The sequence below is a fragment of the Sceloporus occidentalis genome, unplaced genomic scaffold (assembly GCF_023333645.1).
Source record: "Sceloporus occidentalis isolate IW3139 unplaced genomic scaffold, rSceOcc1.0.p SCAF_34, whole genome shotgun sequence".
NCBI lineage: Eukaryota > Metazoa > Chordata > Lepidosauria > Squamata > Phrynosomatidae > Sceloporus > Sceloporus occidentalis.
The window spans coordinates 4,861,718-4,883,379 of NW_028317014.1; the positions used below are offsets into that span (position 1 = coordinate 4,861,718).

Genomic DNA, 21,662 nt, shown 5'->3' on the forward strand with positions numbered 1-21,662 from the left:
ATCATTCATTATCATTATATTATTATTACAGCCCATATATTCACCTGGTGTGACAAAACTAGAACTGACAACCTAAGACAAACCGGTACACTACTTTCAAGAGCTTACATCTATTTAATATAATATCCCACCGGTGTTCTGATTCGCTACGACGGTTGTCATCTTTGTACCTGCCTTTTGCGACGCGTGCTTTATGTATACATATATATATCTGCATTGCGAAATCTTTGAAAAGTGTTCCGCAAGATATAAAAAAAAAACAAGCCTCAATAAATGGAAACACCAAGCTAATGATTCATTCACCGAGTAATTCATTCACCGAGTCATCAATCAGTCGCTTTCTCTTGTGAGCGTTCTGACTTCCAACATGTTAGCGGTTGGCTGATATAGTAACTCATTCCTGTTATTTATAATAATTTACTGTAAATTTCATGCATGTAGAGCAATGTGATCTCCTCATGTTCTCCAACCATTAGATTCTAGAAAAGGTGTGTCAAGGGAATTGGTGACCAGATAAGGGACTACCCCTCCTGCAAAGGGACACTTGGGAGGTATACACTTCTTCCTTCCAGGAAAGTCCATGGAAAATGGTTCTATATGAATAGGAGCATTTCCAACACCCAACATTTTTTATTTTTATAGCGCCACCATATTCCACAGTGCTGTACAATATCTTACCAGGCCGGGGGTTGGTTTAAAATGATTTTCCTTGTAGCGGTTAATATCCATATTAATTATGCTTTTTTCCAAGAAAGAGGCAGCCGTGATTATCGTCGTTATGCCAACCGTAACGGAAAAGACTAGAAATGTGTTCCTAGTCATATGGCTATTTAAAATGTTTGAGATATAAAGTATGGCTGCAAAAAATTCAATTGTCTCCTATTTGGTTGGCAGGCTGATATCTTGCATCTTCTGGATTTTTATCATTTGTATGTAATTGTAGATTTTTTTTTTCAATAAGATTATCATGAAATCTCACTAACAGAACCAAATTTACTGTTTGGAAAAATTCCTTTGATTCCATATTTACGTTAAGAGGAAATTTTCCGTGTAAATTCCATGTTTTGTCATCCCTTGAATGGGAAGGGATTTAAATGTTTATATCTCTGGTTATTTTTAGCAGATGTGCCTCATTCCACCGCTGTTGGTTACAAAATCTGTACATTTACAATAAAAACATCCAAGAACGAGAGCTCTGGCCTCCATTATCCATATTTTGGTCAAATTAATATTTTATATAAAAACACATATTTCTTTAATTTTGTGCTGGACAGAATTCATTGAAAAACAAAGTATTTAGTAGATATGATAGCAGAGTTTACAGATATCACCCTGGCAACTCTGAGAACCGTCAGAAGGGGTGTCATTGGGCCCCTTGGCCCCTGTTGTGCAGGTGAGCTTCTCAAACGGCCCTCTGGTACTAGTGCCCAATACTAAGACATGTGCCTTTGTGTTTTATATTTATGTGCAGTGTACATTTTAAAAGCTCCAATGTACAAACCCAAGATTACCTTCCAAGAAACATGACAATGGGATATATACATGGAGATGAGCCATTCTTCCCACTGCCCCGAGCTAAAGAGGGATCTCAGGGGTTGAAAGACAGCAGGGATTTGGGTCCGAACGAGGGGCAGTCCCCCAATTTAGAAACAAATCCCCACTGTCCCTCTTTCAACCCCTGACGTCCTCAGCATGAATAAAGAAATAATGCAGGAATTATGCCTCTAGCCTTCCTCACTTTTCAGGTTTTCATGTGTGTACATCTCCCCCAGACATGTTGCATTCTTGTAAAGTTTGCATCCTTCTTGAAGATGTTCTGAGGCCTATATGACTTTTTTTTTTTTTAGCACCTACTGAACAAATTACCCACAACTCCATCTACAATTGTCTTCAAAAATGACCCCTTTGGAGTCAAGTAAAAGAAAACATGATCAAATTAAATATTGAACTCAGACACATGGAAACAGCGTTTTCATAAAGTTTTCTCCAACTCACAGTTACAAACATTGCCTTTGTCACGGGACATTACACACGATTCACTGTAGAAGCGATCGCAAGCACAGAAACGTGGGGGACTTGCTGCAGACCGCTGCTGCTCAGGTCATGGAGCTGCTGCGATCCTGGCAGTCACGGCATCTTGAAAGTGGTTTTAACCGATGACGTACCGGGTGCGTCAGTGATCCTGTAGGGCCATTGTTTTGTGACGTTATATGTCACAATGTGGCTAAAGTACTTTAATATGAATTACTTAAGAGTAATTTAACAATTATACAATAGAAAAAAACAAAGTTTATATATACATGTTATTGCGATCTCTAATATGTAGAACATGTAAATACACGCGTACCCAGCGACCACTTTAAGGGACATAAGGGCAGTTACACTCTGAAGCTATGAAGTGCCCTCGGAAAAAGTCAGTCCTGGACTATTTTAAATGTTAGCGTCTACATAGTAAAACAGAGTAATATAAACCGAGGATATCGCTTAGCTTTGTTTTTACTTTTAGTTTTCAATTATTAATTACACAGACACATACAGTATATACATTTTTATTTAAGGTAACATTTTCTTCAACATGAAAGTATTTTTTTAACAAAATATTTTCTAAGCAATAGCTGATGAATATGTTTTACAAACTCTTTATTGCAGGGAAATTCTGCTGCCTTAACTTGGACGTCTTCTGTCTACACAATGTACTACGCCTACATTGTGATAATATTTTAATTATATAGATTTGTCTAAAAGGCACACTAGGGAAAGGAAAATACATAATATACAGGTGTAAAAATAAATATAGCCCGATTGTGTAAGGGAATCCTAACGGTATAAAGACCAGACTTTGCATTTCTGCAGGAGGACCTGCAGTACATTTATATTACAGGTAGTAAGAATACACACCATCATGTTACTATCCCAAGAGAAAGGCTTTTCAGCAGTAAAAATACAATTTGAACAGTTTAAGGTTTCCTGTATTAGGTAAAATGTCAATTCTTTGCAATGCTCATTAAATCTCTCAGCAATTAAAGGGTTAATGGACCCAAAGAAAAGTGTAGGTTTAAAGAGGACTACAGCCCCACAAACGTGTGCATGTAAAGGTCCATGACATGATGCTATACCATGTGCTAGTTAGGTAATGTATAGAAAACTGCATCCAGACAGGCGACGTTCAGGCTCGTATACCGAGTGGGGCGCGCGCTCTGCAGCAGCAAACCCTTTCTGTGCTGCTGCAGAGCGCTATGCGTCCCACAAAGCCAATCCAACAGTTATTTCTCATCGGTAGGCCACCAGTTTGCAAGATAAGAGCTTAAAGCCGTCAGCTTATATAACTCCTCACTTATACTTTCGCAATCAGAGACTTGAATACAATGCAGAGGCATCATTTTGAAGCCTAGAAAGTGATTTTTTATTTTTTTTTAATAATAATAAATGCATTTTCAATTTTTACTTTCCTTTCATATACAAAAAGCATTTGTTATCTTTGTACAATAACTATCAGACTTAAAACAATGTGTTATCCAACAGACCTGACAAATCACTTAATTTACAAAGCCATAATAATCCATAAAGATCCCTTCAATCACTGCAAAAAGCAACATACTTCAGTATACTCAAAGGTCTGCTTGTCCATACACTACACAAGTTTACACGTAAAGCAATATGAACGGTTTCCAATCGTAACATTTTAAAGAACCAAGTAGAAACTTCAAGTAGCAAAAGGCAGTTTGCAATTAAACAGACCTGTCTAGAGTACGATGTCTTTAAATTAACCATTATATCAAGTTTACAATATTAAACCTATATGCGATATGATCCCTACAAAAAAAACATACATCAAGTCAACGCAGTCACATGTTCTCTCAAAAGATAAAACCAAAAAGGAGTCTTCCATTACAAATATTGTATAGGTTTAGGGAGTCCGTTGTGTGGGTTGAGTCAGCTGATCACGGATGTATATATTGTATACCCATGCACTGTACCTTCGGACTCTTTCCTATTCCAAGTCTCCTTACACTGAGAAAAATAGAACCTTATCATGGATTCAAAAACAGCTGGAGACTTCTCGCTTGGCATAAAACAAATCCAGTGTATTTCATGATCTGTTCGAGCATCCATGCGCCAACCAGACCTTTGGGTCATGTATCCCACCTTATTACACTCCATATCATATAAACTATGGATTACTTAAAACAAGCTTAAAAGATTATTATCTAACAGAGTGTGATCATATTTTTAAATACAAGATATTAATCATGATTAGGATTTCCTATTGATACCACTTTCCAGAGTATATCTTTTGCTGCTTTCTATGGCTTAAAGGAGAATTCAGGCCAATTTCTCCCCCATCGTGATTGCTTTGCCGTCCTTCCGAGACACTTTTCATCACGTAGGTTGGGGTATACAACTATTTCGTTAGGATTCTTCAGTACAAATGCTTTAGGCTATTCGATATCAGTGAGCAACCTATAGCTCTATACTGAGAAACTGAACTGAACCACAGCCGACATACAGGAATAAAAACGCCTTGGCATGAAACATTCTAGGTACCATTTAAGAGCACATACTGATGTGACCCTTTTGGGACTGTCCAAAACCTGCTTTCAAACAATAATGGCATTTGGTAGGAATAAAAAGTGCATATTAACAAATAAGTACTTGGTTAAATCAGGTAAAAGGGGTACTTGGCAGGAACAAAACAAAACATTAAGACTGAATTTTCTTTATCAGAACCAATAACTACCCTGGTGTGTGCGCTACACGATGATTTGAAATGAAGCAAATCTGTATTTTGGTTTATCAGTTCCAAGTTATATATATTTTTTCTCTTGAACGTTAAACGTGAGCAGAGACTGTTACAACAGATTAGCTCTCATATGGCTTTTAGATACAAAATCTCCCTATCAGTTCAGGGAAGAGAAGATTATGACGTGGAAGCCTCGTTACCCTCCAAGAGCGGAAGCTTTACTACGCCTGAGACTACGTACAAAAATGATTGCGACCAACTGTTGACACCTTCTTCACGCTGTCGCAGTACACCGTACATCATTGGATGTTCCATCGTGTCTTTCCCCCCCCCCCCCCCCGATATGAGAAATTAACTACTAATTTTTGGAAACTGAAGACTCGCTTATATAAAACTGATCCAAAAACATGCCCGTCTTCACTTACACATCATCATTTTGTCTACAGGTCGGTTCCACTAATCATGAAGCAGCGCAAAGAAATCAGGAGGAGAATGCGAAGAAAAGGCATGGCTAATACCAAAGGTCACGTTAGAGCAGGGGAGAATGAATGAGAAATTCGGGTGAAAAGGCACATAGAAAAGGGCAGAAAACCTGGCACCATAAAACCATCATTTACTACCTCGTGTGACCAGCACAAGATGCAAGGAATTATTGGGCAGACTGCACAGGAGATTCGCCTAACGCAAAAAGTCAGGCATGATTAGAGGAGGAAAGAAACAGAAAGCAATATCTGCTTACAAAGGTAAAACCAAACAGTTACAAGAGTTTTCTTTAATATATATATTTAAAGGTCAATGCCAAGCGGGAGAAAAAAAAACCAAAAAAAAAACGCAAAGTGAACTGGATTTCCTCCAACGGTTAATTCATTCCGAAGTCCAGTGTGATCGCGGTTCGGACAGCTACGGGTTTTCTTTCTATACTGTGTGAAGACAACTGCAGACCGGTGCTGGGATTTCATGATTTGGAAAAGGCACATTTCTTTTCAACCAGGGAGTATCAGATTTGAAAGTAAGGCATCATCCAAAATGGCCTTTGCCAAAATACCGCAGTTTGCAACATTGCGTCATATAGAAAGCACTTTGGGCTCAAAACGGAGTCTGCAACTGGGACATCATTTGCGACGGTGAAGACGGCGAAGTGGAAGAGTTGCTTATTTTCTGTGAATTTGTGATCTGAAGTTCTTCGAGTTTTCTAACATAATCATCACGTAAAGCCAGCAGTTCCATGTAACGCTGCTCCACAGCATTTGGTTGCTACAGGGAATTACAACAAAGAGAAGGTAAATAATCGAGATATACCTAAAGGATATGATTTACATCTGCACTGAAGACCGACGAGCCCCAAACACATACTTGTTGTCTGATCCTGGTGTTCCATCTGATGTAGTAATTGACCCAAAGCTCCAGGTGCCGCATGCTTGCTACCGGATACAGCACTCGATTCAGTTCCTTCGTGTAAAACGGATTTGTGTACTTTGTCTTTTCACTGTTTATGAAAGACCACAAGGATTGGGTCTTTTCTTTAACCTTCTGGAAAAGAAGAAAAAATACCGCATGAAGTAAGGCCAGAAGGAGAGGCAGAGAAGCAGCCACTGACCACTTGTAAGAGTGATGCGACACTTGACATCATCAATAATATATGATGTCAAAGACAGGCACGTTGGCCCTGGAGCAGCAAGACTTTATAATATATATATATATATATATATATATATATATATATATATATATATATATATAATTAATAATATATATCAAACTTCAAACATTTTCTGGTCCTATAAATGCTCATTTAACCAGTTCCAGTAGTTGAACCTCAAAGCAGACAGTTCTTATAGAGCACTGCTTTACAGCCAGTAAAGAACAGGTATCATCAAAGAAAAACGAAATGTGTCTACATGCCTAGGGCATAAAACTAGCTTACACGTGGGGAGGACAAAGGACTGCATTCATTTGGCAAAACTAAAAATATAACTTTTCAAATGACCATTCCCATTATGAAGCACAAGATCCACTTACTTCTTTTTCTCTTGCAAATTCACAATTATACAAGAATGTGCCGAATCGGCAGCTGTAAAGCTGATCCAGGATTGTGATGAGAAAGAATTCATTGAATTCAAATGCTGTCGGAAACTATAAGGGGGAAAAAAAATGATACAATTAAGTATACACAGAAATTGAGAAACGCATATACTTATGGGGTCGAGATTGCTTCATTTTAGTCTGCCAGATTAAATGCAAAGTGTGGTACCTGTTTGGACATTTGCCACACACAGTCAATGAATTGCACAAATATGGGGGACCGGTCTGCATCGGCGTGGTTTTTATCTCCATGTCCTATTCTCTGAAAGAGAAAATCATATTTTTATTGATAAAAACACATGTATATTTGGCTGACCAGATGCGCTAAATAAGGATGATTATGGTCTTATCAGACACAGAAAATATAATGGGGTTTTGTATAGAGAGGCATTCAGAGCCGTGTGACGTTCCTGATGGCTGCTCCAATTCTATTACCGATTACTACAAAGGTTAATGGGACAGCCTTATGCAAAATGGTAAAGGTTGGTACAAGGAAGAGTTTAAAAGTGTGTGTAATTATATATAAATTATATTTATACATACATTTACACACACATACTAATAAATCACACACACTATTTATATATCATCATACACACACACACACACACACACAATATACAGCCATACACACACTTTAAATTGTGAGATATCAGCTGAGGATAAGGAAAATAAGGCTTTTAGTCATCAGAAAATTAGCTTTATAAGAAGGGGTGGCCGAACGAGGCAACCGGCCTGTTACGCACATTAAGCAGTAAAAAGCATTATTTGCAACGACGACACTTACCGATGAGAATTTGTGTCCAAAGCTTATCCACTCCTTCTGCACCAACACCTCAAAGCCGATAATGGTCCTGTAGTAACTGTCCAGCATCAGCATGGCGAGGGACGTTAGTTGTGCTGTTCGATCCCATCCGTCACTACAATGCACGATGACAGAACTCTTCCCAGACGCCACTTTATCAGCTACTTGGATGGCGCCGGTCAGAACCAGCTAATGAACAGAAAAGCCTATTAAAACAACGTCGGTCTGCTGCATAGCAATATTGCATTGACATATGTGCTGGGCAAGGCTATCACAACTTGGAAAAAGGACAATTAAAACATTCAAGAGTCATCAATAGGAATAAGAAGTAAGAATGTAAGTTGACACTGAACCATACAAAAATCCTAACACAACCAAAGTCAAAACATTAGGCATCTAAGCAGCAATGGGAACAGAATTCTTCAACACAACGATCATATAGGAAGGAGATCCTTCTAGAAAATAAATCATCATTAATAACCACAGATTAAGAGTTACCACCATCTTTTCAACCCTTTAATCTTAATTCATATTATAGGGTGGCACAGTAATACATTATAGCATAGTTGACCTACCTTAATATGTTCCAACCAGTGAGTTGACTCGAGACTTGAAAGCCAGTGTGACTCTTCTACATTCGGATAAACTATATCTTTCAGTTTCTTTAGGGATTCCCTCATGACATGAATGTTGTGAATGTCCAGGAAGACCAGCTCTGCGTTCTGGTAGGCATCTTCACTTTCATAACCTCCACCAGTAGCCTACAGCAAACACACATGGTTATCTCTTCTCTACAGCTAGATTCCTCATAGGTTTAGGAGCAGACCTCTTCTCATACCAAAATTCATCAGTAATGTAACTAAACTTCTTAATTTCACTTGGAACAATCTGTTGACAGCTCAGAAGCCTCACGTTAATGTAAGGGTTTCAGCAGAATGCTGCAGAAACTATGGCCAAGAATCTATTAACTTCATCTGAAACACAAATTCTCATTGAAGTCAACAAAGAAGTATATTCGCTAAAGGGAGGGTCGACGTGATTTCGGCTCTCCCGCTTCACCATTCGTTATGAAGGGCCAACACTGGCAGGTTTCTCCAGCAAGAACTGCTATGGTGGCCCTGTATAATGCATAATTCAATGTGTAAGGAGCCTCTGAAGAAATCTCACCGATTACTCTATGAATTATACAGAGCCCGCCAAGCTCTCCCTGTAGCAGAAGCTCACAATGTTTGGTCCTTCGAAGCATACATTGAAGTCAAGGGGTTAAAACCACAGCGCACGTGTGAACTCTGCCTTTAGCGAAGAGACCACTATATGTCAGAACTGTTTATTTTATATTGTTTTGGTAATCAAAGTTATCCCCTACTCCACCATTAAGCGATGGAACATTTAATTTCTACTCCATTCACCTGTATAACGAGTGATATTTTTACTGGTCAGCTTTCAGCTTTCACGACTGCTCCTTAAATGTCGGCATTAATTGCACGCACTTTAACTTACACATTGGGACTGTGAAAGTTAACCACAGCATTTATTAAAGATTGTTTACGCTCATAAAACAATTTGATGCGCGCGTTACAGAATTAAACCTAGCCAGATATGTGGAAGACATTTAAAATGTTCCATCACCCAAGTTGTGTAATAAGATAACCTCGCTGCTCACCTTGTTGGCCACAGCATTTACATTCGGTCTGGCATCATAGATCGTAAGTTTGGTTGTCTGCTCGCTCGCATCTCTGATGGTATCCAGATACTTCTCATCATCTTTATTCCGTTTGCCACTCATGCCCACCAGAGGCTGGCTGCATCTCATGATGACCGACTGATTGTCTGGATGCATCCAAGATAAAACCTAAACAGCAATTAATATATTAACATAATACCGGAAACACGAAAAGGTACACAATAGCGTCATCCAGCCCAAGATAATATTACAACTGCTTACGACGACTTAATAAAACTACAGAGACCTCAACCAGTGCGGGGGCAACCAGTAGCACACCGACCAGTGAAAGGGGACAATATGGACAACATCATTTTGTGCCAAGTTTTTTTTTTACTTGTTTTGAGAACACTTTGGGAAACAAACTGGAACTAAATTGTTATTATTCAGAGAGTCTCCTTTAAATAGCTTGCAATCTGCTTAAACTAGGTAGCAATACCAGGCAGCAGCCAATCTTACGGACAGTTGTATCAGGAGTGTAGAATGTGTGCAACCCATAGATCTGATCATTTTGTGTAAGAGAACAATGTGGCCTCGACGATGCTCAAAAATTAGCAATATGTAGTTCACCAAATGAGGTGATCTTTAAAAAACATTTGACTGCTTTAATTATGCTTTATACAGGGCAATCCTAACCATTCATGGAGCTTAAATTGACCCTATATAAAATTATGTCAGTAGGAAGCAGGGGAGGGGGGTTCCAACTAGAGCCCTGCGGGGGACTGCTTTTTTAATCCCGCTCCCGCTGTTTTTAATCCCGCTCCCGCAATGTGGGTGTTCCGCTGCCCGCAACATTTGTGGCCAATCCCGCCTGCCTCCTTACCTGATTTCCCGCGCAGTCCCGCAAGTTGTTCCCTCACAGCGTCTCTTCTCTTGCTCCGTCCAGGAACAAGGCGGAGTCACAGGAAGTGACGTCACATCACGTGACTCTGCCTTGTGCCTGGACAAGCAAGATAGGAGACACTGTTATGGAGCAGCGAGAAGACAGCCTTGCGGGACTGCGCGGGATTACCGGGACCCGCAGGTACAGTGCCTGACCGCCCGCTCCCGCCCGCAGCCCCAGCAAGACCGCCCGCGCCCGTAAATTTTTTGCGGGACCCGCCTCCCAATGCAGTCCTCTAGTTCCAACCAATACTCTCTTTTTTGCGAACAAACCCCTAATTACTACTACATCCTACCCACCACCAGACACACAATTCTGCTCCACTAAAACACTTACTGGAATTCTATTTCTGGACCTGAAAGCTGCAACTTTTTTAAGATCTTCATCCGAGGTATCAAACGGAACTACCAAAAGTTGTGGGTAGGTGTCACACAGTTCATAACTCTGGTTTGCAAAAGTTATTCTCCACTTAGTGTTGGGCAATCCCTGGAAAGAAGTTTTAAAAATACAGATGTAAAAAGAAAAACTGTTAAAATGCTAAAATCTGGCGTTGTGTACTGTGACCATGTGACCACTTGGTGGTGATCAAATCTCAAAATATGATCAAGGTCATACCGGGGATTCTATAAGTAACAGCAAATAAAAATAATAAACGAAAGCCGTAACACTTTACCCGTCAGGCACAGTACATGGTTAAGGCATCCAAGTGTGCGGAACGATGTACACTGCATCCAAGGAGGATGACAAGGCCAAATACACAGACATAGCGATAAGAGTGAATCACTACGGAGTATGGACAGAGGGTGGAGTGGTCACTGAGACTACAGATGTTCCACTCACAGTCTGACTCTCCTAGCATATGGAACTGCTCAGAAAGTGATGTGGAACCACCTGCTGCCAGTCCACCACAGAGGAAGGGGATATCCGTAAACGCGCTTCTGCCCAGACTACATTAGGAAACAAAGCATGTTAGAAGGATTCTAAAACCCAGGCAGCGGTACATGGAACGCATGCACCTTGCACTGGTCTCCAGACCTTGGTGAGATCACAGCGACTGCTTCAAGTCTTTGTTCCGAGGCATTAGATATTGGATAAGGATTATATATTTTAGTCTGGGTCACACTATACGGTCATATACTTTTTAGGTGGTGCGCTACTCTTTTTTGTATGTTTTTTGGGTGAAGCATCCCTATGTGTGGCTAGACCCACCACTGAACAGAACAACTTATGTCACTTATGACAATCAGGTTCACCTACCTGTCTGCGGAACTCATTTATCGGGTCGTATACCGTCCAGCCGTTCTCTGGAAACTTCTCTTCATTTTGATATGCAAAGAAAGGCTGTTGGAAAAGACATATATATATATATATATTTATTAGGGCACTGAGAACCGGATTTCACAACAATAAAGAGGGTAGCGCTAGTACACCTTGGAATATACGGTCAGTGTGCATGGTGGTTCTCCATACTTTTATCCTTCCAACATGTAAAAGCATTTACCAGAGGAGTGCAAAGGTAACAAATAACGCCTCTTAAGGAAAGACATTTACAAGCAATGAACGTTGACAAGAACCTAGGTTTACAGTATACAGATAGCGAGCTCCCCTAAATGCCCCAATGTCTACACCGGAAATTCCACCAATCACTTTTATGCTGCGATTGCCCAATTTACAGCTCTAAAGAATGTGTTGGATCTTTCTAAACAACCCCCAATCACAGTAATACCCTCCATTAATTAAGGAGCAGGTTACAGAATATAGTGAATGAACCCTTTATTATAATCATACAGCTGGGAAAGCTTGGCCTTTAGTTTCACCCGATACGCCATTGTTTGACCATTCAAAGAGAAAATATGCTCCATACTTAATAGACTCACACCTCATAGTGTTAACACAAAAATATGATGGTAATATATTTTAATTGTAATATAAATTAACTGTTGACTTGAAATAAGTATGCTTATGTACAGAGAAGCTTCCAGTGATGCCTCCTGGGAAAGAACAATATGGTGGACTTTATAGTCCATTTAACGGGAGTCATCTCCAAAACACGTGCAGGCATACCTCTCCGCAGCCCTTTAAAGTTAACCTTAAATACATTTTGCTTTCAAATAACTCCTCAGTATCTAAGGGGAGTCCATGGGAGGAATGATTATCTAGATACGGGTGTTTGATGACAAAACTAAGCACCAGAAACATGCAAACGAGGCACGAAGATACCAGCACTGGATCTGCCGTTGGGGCGATCGTACCTGAAAGTGTTAGACCCGTCAACAGCCCAGCGGGAATTAGCTAGGGATCCGGATGACCGGTCTGTACCCGGTACAATCACAATGTAAAACTTCTGCTATAACTCAAGACCCATTGAGGCTCCAGTTAAAAACGTGCCTCCTGTTTATGCTTAATAGACATACACCAACAGGCTAATACGGAAATACAGCGAAGAAGCCTCTGCAGGTTTAGTTGCGTAAAACACAAAAGTTGCCTTTTCAATTTCTAAAATAAGAATTTCAGTGCTTTCAAGTCATCGATGGAAACCCAGCAATGGAAGTATCCAGTAAATCAAAGCGGTGGCATCGCAGCACGGGACTGAAGGCAAGCAAGAGCAGAGACGCTGGAGACAAAAGGAGCCATTGAGCGAACACCTGCAAGAATCTCTGATCCCCGCTTACAAAGGATTTTCTGTTTCTAACTGGCTGGCTTCATCTGTTCTCCGCGCTATAAATCACCAGCCTCCTATTCAATGAAATGCCTGCCACTTTCACCGCACAAACACTTAAACAAAACTGTTATCCTTTCTCCTCACAGTCCCTACTTCATTGCAGACTATCGCTTCTAGTCAACAAATCAGGATCAACAATGCGAAGACTTCAGCTTTTCAATAAACTGCGCCGAGCGCTGCCAGAAAAACCTCTCTCTGTGTATTTCGCTGCCTTTTCACGGCAGAGAAAAACAAATCTTTGTTGCGAGAAGCGGCATTAATCGGGGATAGGGAGCCAAGCCGCGGTATCTAGAACCCGGATTTACCAGTCATGGAAACCGATACAAATAGGAACCTTCATCAAAACATACCCAACGTCAAGATAATAAAGAAGTAACGGCTCATAACCAACTGAATCAGATCTCGAAAGTCAAAGCGCGAGAGGAGGTAACTTCTAAAGAGATCCGAACAATGGGGTTACGTATAACGGGGTCAGAAGAGGACAACAGACGCAACGCTTGGAATCATACATGTAGATGACCTAGCATGCGGTGTTAAACTTAGTTGTTTTACGGACCAAAATAAAATCAAAGTATTTGTGTGATATCCTGCAGGAATGCGAGCCTTCAGTCAGACCTCATTCTCTACACACGTGTTACATACAAGGGAAACCGTTCGATACACGAGTACAACACTTTTATACGATCCTCAATGTACACGGCTTCCCATTGAACGACAAACACATACATTTGTATAACCAACATTTTTTACTAACAAAAAATCGTGTACTAATATCCTACTGTATGGATTTCACTTGAATGAAACCACATACAATAGGAAGCAAGTCAGGAAATACCCCAAACAGCTTTCTGTTACGCATCCTTGCAGGGTTGAGGCTGTGGGGTTTTTTTCTTCTGAAGATGGGGACTTTTACACTGATTTGATCTACACATTGTGCTGGGTTTATTCCATTACATGCACACGACACACGCATAGACTCCCGGTACCTCGCAGAAATACTGACGGCAGATAAGAAGCACTGTCCACCTAGACTGCGATACCTCCGTCGGCTTTACCCACAACACTATTCTCGTACTTTACTTCGGAACACAATCCTAGAGTATTATTGGCTTCATCGAGGTATATGGAACGATCAAACTATATTTCTAGGCTAGAAATTAGACAATTTTTTATGTGGAGGTAACACAAAAGATTGTGTGATATATCTTCCATTAAACTGCTCTTCATTCATGGTATGATCCACAGCCACAGACTGATTCATTGGCCTGAACGCAGATGAACACACGGTCTTGAGATGTAGACGCTCGTGACGGCGGAATATACTCAATCATCACGCGCGGGGCCATCTGCGAGACGGCGGTGCAACTGCACAGACAGCAATAACATTTCACAAACAGTTGGTATTCCAACAGCATAATATTTTATGTGCTGTGTTGCATTAAGCTCTGTCAAAATACACTGAAAATGAAATACAAAAAAAGGACTACAAAAAGCTAGATCAATAGATGTTCACTACCAATGAGGCGGCAGTAAAAAAAATAAAGGGTACCCTCCTTATAAATATTTTACTAACTTCGAAGGTGGTAGGCGCATGACCTCACACCCCAATAGTGAAGCGGCTGCAATGAACTCTTATAATTAAGCCCTAGTGATCCAGTGCGGTAGAAATATATTACTTCCCTCTGCGCATGGAGAACATTCCCAGAGAGTTAAATGAAAATAGCAGTCAAGAAATAATGGAAGAGCAAGCCGAACTGAAACAGAAAAGCCATTTGTCTTGGTCAACCGGCAAGATACAGGACAAGGTTATTCACATCAAACATTCGGCACGGTCCATCAGAACAAACCTGTTGTTCGAGGAAGAGATATTTATTTAGCTCGGCACATAACGGATATACGGGACTGACGATTCTTGGCACGAGGCAGCAAAGACATTGAAATTAAAAATAGTCTACTGGAAGGTGCTTATACAATCGGAATGTTTTCTTTTTATATACTGCACGCAAACTGCAAATTTATATATATAAGAAAAGCAAATGTGATTAAAATTAGCATGTTCCTGAAAATGTCATTACATTAAATAACCCAATTACAAAAGGGAAGAGTGAAAATCATAAAATTAAATTGAGAATTTACAGATTGATAATAACGTTAACATATGTTGAGACATCCAGGTACAGAATGAGAACACTGCCCTGCCCTTACAACGGTCACTTTTTCTGAAATGTTTATATGATTACAGGCACATGAAATTATAGAAAAAGCATTGGTTCAGGGAAAATGGGAAGTGCAAACACTTTCATTATTTCCTTTAAAAGAAGGAACCAGATCAGTAAAAAGGGAAACCCTTTAAACCCATTTAATGTCCCCGACAGCCCACTAAAGAATGTGTATTAAAGTACTCTATGAGTACGGCCGCTAGTTTACTTCGTTTTCTTTTACTTGTGCACAGAGGTGAACATCTCCTTTCAGCTCCAGTGCCGGTTTGCACAAGTACTTTAAAAATGCATTCACGGATGGTGTACGGGGCATTAAACTGTCCCTTTAATGCAGCGAGGTACAATTTCTAAATTCATCTAAAACTTGCTGTTTGAGAAATAATGTGACTTTGATGATAAAGTTCCACTGTATTTAACCAATGTGTGGTTTTCCAGTCCTCCCAGAGTTTTGGGAAAGCAGCTTGTACGTTAGAAGTTACGAGCTACTTTCCCAGAGCGTCTGGAACGGTCTGCTTGCTGGAGCCACTCCTGCACCGACTGCCTGTTCCTACATACGGTGACGGTATGACGTTTATTCACTAAAGCGCGTGGTTTCAAATCCTGCATCTTGCGCGGCTGAAAGGCAGAAGAGACATTCGAGGTTTCACAGGGCCGGTATATAGCTCTTCTTACGGCAGGAGCTCGCTGGATTTAGGCCTTCATAATACACGGCGAGATGAAATCACATCTGCTAACTGGACTTATTCAGTGTGGTTTGGTAGGACAGACATTTACCAAGAATATAAGGGGACAAGTTTAGTTCCCCGGTACCATTTGGGAGCTCAAACATAGGTTAACAGGTATACATATGGCATACAGATAAAGCATCATGTAACTAACTCCCAAGGCAGAGCCAAAACATTGAAATAATCTGTGAGAAACTCATGGTTTTTTGTTTTTTTTAAAGCAAAAGCAATGAATGCGGTTCCCACCTTTTCATCGTCAGTGTGGGAAATAATGCAGCAATATCCGAAAACGTGGATGAGAAGAAGCAAACGCACATGGGGGGAATTCTGCATTTGCAAGTGGGACACCACGGAAATGCAAAGGGACTTTATGGAGTGTCCAAATTAAAGTTATTATGGTCTATATTTACCAATGAAAGGAATTCTACAGATATCATTGGAACATTTATAATTGGCATAACCTTCGCAATATAATTTAAAATGAAAGCATAATAAAATAAATGAACGTTAAGCCGCTCTTAATTTCCAAAAAGCCACCTTTTAAAAAATGTATCTGTAGAAGCACTCAAAATTATTCAACAATTTGTTGAAGACAACCCAGTCAAAGAGACTATTTGGATTCCATGGTCTGAAGCTCCGTCCAGAAACAAACACGGCACAAGCTACCTCCAGTTTGTGCTCCATTTGTACAAGATGAACATCCAAGGCCTCTTCCAATATAAAATTACAAAGACTCTAATCTAGCAATATGACGCAAATAACTCATTAGAGCAAAGGTTCTTACCAAGCTATGAGACTGGGGAAAAGCATATTTTGTGAGATCTTCAAATATCTGCTTTCTGCTGTGTACCTCTTGTTTCAGAGCAAAACGCAGGTTCCTCATGTCCTAAAAGAAAAAAACCACAAACATCTGTGAATATATTTAAATATAATCTTGAGAGTGGGAGCTGTAGGGAACCACATGACAGAAGGACACAAAGTCTAAGCAGTAACCTTCTATTGTTCCGGTAAAAGTTCATTCCTATGTGTTGAGCATTTTGCTCCACCTAAATGTGGCGTCATGTTATCCAACACATGATCTACAATACACAGACCTCAACATATTCCAATAACATTCCCCAAACTATTTCCGAACTAAGCGGTACAGATTGATCCACAGCATCTGCACCATTAGCTGGACATTACTAGCCAGCTCTTGTAACATGGTAGTCCTCCTTGTGTTTAAACTCATATAATGTAGAGCAGGGGTTCTCAAACTGCGGCCCTCCAGCTGCTGCAGGACTACATCTCCCATAATGCTCCTTCAGCTAAGGGGCTGGCTGAGGAGTATGGGAGATGTAGTCCTGCAGCAGCTGGAGGGCCGCAGTTTGAGAACCCCTGATGTAGAGGATGTAATATAACAGTAAGGTGTGAGTAGCATTCTGGTGTAGGCAGACATGTTGTAGAAAATCTTCCAACATACTTTGCAGGTTATATCCAGGCCATACGAGTTTTCTCCTCTGCTGGATGCACCCCCCATTTTCTCTATTCTTCCGATCACACCAAGAGGAACGCTGAATTTTATCAACGGCTCCTAAGACAGAAATAAAATAAAGAGACACACGTTAAGTTTGACAGCCCTTGGGAAGTTTGCTAAAACCACATAAACAAATCAATTTTACAATGCCTACAGCCAAATGGTAAGTGGAACTGCAGCTTTAAGTTTTCTTAAGTCCCCCCATCAGGGGGACGAGGGTCATTTCCAAGGAATAAATTAGATGTGTTATCGGAACCACGTGTTGTCCTGGCAATGAACTTTAGAACTTATGCTGCAAAGCGCCTGCCGGGATCTTGCAAGCCAAGAGAGTCCGTAAAAAGCAGAACTAGCCTGTGGCAATATTAACACTAATATTAAAACGGCGCAGTAACATTTCCCTGTATCCTGCGGCGTCCAAGGGAGGGTTGGCGTAAGGGTAGATGATCATTTCACCCTTGGCTGCTCCGACATGCAGAAACCGTGACACTGATTCTTAACGTACACGGTCACTGGGGCTAACCGAGTAACATAGCAGTATTTAGTATGCAGACTGACTCCTTTTTCATAAATTATTCTGGGTTTTTTCATACTAAATGATAGCTTAATAGATATATGGGTAATGTTTAAAAAAAAAACTGTTTTGAGAATCAAGCTGGTATTCAAAGCAAAAGTAAGTGAAAAATCATCATTTAATAACTTACCGTCTCCTCACCTTTGAAGAACAGTTTATAGTTTGTGACGTGAATACTTCCCTTTATAGGGCCGTTAAACGGACACATGTAGATAACATCCTTGTCTGTAAAAAACAAATAATTGGAGGCAAATTAGGGATACATAGAAATATCAACTAGGAAAGTACAAACGATCACATCTCTCCAGTCACCTGTAATAACGGACTCGCCGGGCAGTCGGGGGATATCTTCATTGTCCTCCTGGTTGACACCATCTCTGGGAGACTGAAAAACAGCAATTAAATAATAAAGTGTCATTTCGGAAATAGCCTATAACAAAATAGTTTTCTTTCTTTTAAAACCAAAAATAGAATCCATGAGCTTTGTATAGGATGAGCTCACAAGAAAACTAACATTTTTATAATACTGATTTTTCACTATTTAATAGCACAAGAAAATTCTGATTCTAAACCACGTTTTTCATTTTTTCCCTCTACAAAATCTACAAAGTGTCAATTCACAACCGCACCAGGGAGACGAGTACGCCAATGAGTAACGAGTTCAGAGAGTTTCACCCACATCACTAAATCTGTACAGAGATAACCTAAAAGTGAACCTCGACTACTGCATGCGGCCATAGCATCCTTCACAAGGTGCTTCCCGAAATCCAAGTTGTAAATGTACACATTGCAAATATGATGGGCCCTAACTCGGCACCTCGACGGATGGCTTCCTGCTGCGAGGACATGCAAATCACACAAGAGCCTCATGCACCCCAGGCATGTACGGATGGAAGAGACACCGGATCCCAAAGGCATGGACTGCCGGCGAGAGCTCCTATCCGCTTTCTGCTCTCAATATTTATTCACGGATTACACCAGACCGGTCTCTAAACTCTGCTTTTAGCAACCTGCACCGATCTGTTCAACGGTTCATTCTTCTTTTTAGATAAGCAAGAATGAAAGTACATCTTGCAGCGTTAGGTTCCTGAAATAACATCTTTTGTACATTGGCCCTCCCGGACTTGTAAGTCCTCCACATTAGGAATATTTCTGGATTGGCTCGGTGATCCCCGGCACCACAATCTGCCAATGTGTTCTTCTCCTCTGTTGTTGTGATTAGAGTTAAATGGCTAATCAGCTCACTTGTCTAGAAGGCTGCGAATAAGCTGCTGCAGGAGAATACGTTGCTTACGTGCCCAAGTCTTTTATACACAGGGACACAATAGATTGTGGTGTTAACTGCAGGAATATCAGGGGATGGTTATCTCATCTTATTGATGCCAAGGATTTTAAACACATTTTTATCAATCCTTTAGCTCGAGTTGATTACATCACGTTAGCCTTGTATGTTATGATGCAAGGACCTAGGAGCGGATAAAATGTGAATTTATGATGGAGCGTCATTCCTGATACACTTGATAGTATCCCCATCGAGCAATGCAGGAACTCAATTACAAGTCATACAATTACAAGTTATTTTGGGATAGTTAAGGGATAACATACGAATGATCAAACCCTTGTGCCAACCAACTGCTGGCTTTCAAGCATCTATATTCCAGAAGGTTAAATGGCTTTATGTAGCCTTTTGCATGCAGGGGTTTGGGAACACAAGAAAAACGTCAATGAGCAACACCTTGAGCAGGATCATAACAGAAGGAGATAGCGATCAAACAGAACTCACCCTTCTGATGGACGAATTTTCCAACGAGTGTGAATTATACTTTGGCGTTGAGGATGAGGCCATGATGTGAGAGCTAGAGAAAGAGGGGAAAAAATGGTGTAAATGACAATTGGAGCTGGGTAGACCGTTTTTAATTGGGGAAGAGAATTGCTTGTTATCAAATCATTCCTCAGAAGCAGTGCTGACAGCAAGTTATCACTTGGGAATGAGAGAAGTGCCAGCCAACAGCTAGAGCTGCTCAACACCATCGTTTGAAGTTAAAGTCCTTCAAACACTTCAGATACCAACGCCGAGGGAAGCACTGGATTCAGCATTGGGGAAACTGGCTTTCCTTTTACATTTTCCGCCCCCAAAATTTAAACGGGTATTTTAATATCAGAAACAGACGGCGGCCTTTTCACAATATTTTAAAACTCTTTTTATATTGTGTCTATACTTTTGAGTTGATGAAAGTAGAACAAACCAGAAAATAAAACAAATGGTTAATTCACTCTCCCTCTTTCCAGTTTTTCATAAATCAATCTGAGTAGAGTTCTTTGTGTGACTTTTTATCCTTACAACCCATTTGTTATTCATGATACAGATAAAAACCAGGGACAATTTTTTAGCTTTCTAGTGCAATAAACATATAAAATGTAATGCGCTAAAAATTCAGTTACTTTGACATCTCTGCACGGCCGGTGGCAATCCGCTTATACCATCATTAATCATTATAACTACAAACACAGGTATAACTGCAACTACGCCACTTTAATACGCCCCCGCCCAGTAGGTTCTACGCTACCGACGCTGGCCAATCAGAATGCACATACTTGTTGAGAGCTGTCAGATTGCAACCAATAGTTGGACACGCTGCACACCCGCAGGGATCGCTCCTCCCGATCAAATAACCGGAAGCGCGTCTCTTTTAAAGGGACAGTACACAATACAAATGCATTTGCTTTATTTTAAATCACCCCTGCCTTCTATGCTGATAAGGCTAAGGTTGAATTGTTGGGGGAAGGACACACAGCACTATATGTGGAGTAAAAGGGCACCGCATACCCACATGGAAACATCACCCCAACGGTGAAGTACAGTGGAGGGAGCATCATGGTTTGGGGCCGTTTTGCTGCCTCTGGGCCTGGACAGCTTGCCGTCATGGAGGGGACAATGACTTCCCAAGTTTATCAAGGTATCATACAAGACAATGTCAGGGTGGCTGCTGACAGGTGAAGGTCAGTAGACGTTGGGTGATGCAGGACAATAAATCTAAACATCAAAGCAAATCTACTGCAGAATGGCTTAAAAAAATAAGTAAAAACCTTAACCCATTAGAAATGCTGCGGAATGACCTCAAGAGGGCCGTTCACACCAGACAGCCTAGGAATACAGCGGAGCTTAAGAGCTTCTGTAAGGAAGAATCGGCCAATATTCCTCCTGAACGTTGTGCGGATCTGATCCGCAGCTGCCCAGAGAGCTTGTTTGAGGTTATTGATGACAAATGAGGTTCGACCCGTCATTAAATCCAAGGGTTCACTTACTTTTTCCACCAGCACTGTGAATGTTTAATGGGTGTATTCAATAAAGACAAGAAAGATTATCATTGTTTGTGTGTTATTATCTTAAACACAGTGTCTTGGTCTAGGCTGGTGACTTGGATGTAGATTAGATCACATTTTACGAAGAATTGATGCAGAAAAACAGGTAATTCCAAAAAGGTTTGCTTACTTTTTCTTGCCACGGAATGTGTATTGTTTGTATTAATCTACCCTTCCTAGGAATGGAAATACCAATGAAGGCTTATAATCTAAGAATGTTAGATCATAAACTCGCCATTTCAGCCAAGAGGTGCTATCCGGCTAGATTGCAAGTTTATGGCAGGGTCCTTTACTCCTCTTAAAAGCTCTGTA

At 40.6% G+C, this 21,662-nt stretch overlaps 1 protein-coding gene across 2 annotated transcripts; it reads right to left on the reverse strand.

Moving 5' to 3' along the window:
- Positions 1-5,827: 5,827 nt before the first annotated feature.
- On the reverse strand, positions 5,828-19,833 carry LOC149298177 (myotubularin). Of its 2 annotated transcripts, XM_089487610.1 has the most exons (14): positions 19,771-19,833; positions 18,300-18,372; positions 18,118-18,212; positions 17,363-17,473; positions 16,685-16,786; positions 11,492-11,575; positions 10,571-10,720; positions 9,292-9,480; positions 8,204-8,389; positions 7,611-7,817; positions 6,993-7,085; positions 6,761-6,874; positions 6,095-6,271; positions 5,828-5,995 (listed from the first exon to the last, which is right to left on the reverse strand). In XM_089487610.1, exons 1-14 carry the CDS (start codon positions 19,831-19,833, stop codon positions 5,828-5,830), a joined length of 1,812 nt encoding a protein of 603 aa, XP_089343736.1. The 2 variants fall into 2 exon arrangements, with proteins under 2 accessions (XP_089343736.1, XP_089343737.1); XM_089487611.1 differs by lacking the exon at positions 17,363-17,473.
- Positions 19,834-21,662: the final 1,829 nt, after the last annotated feature.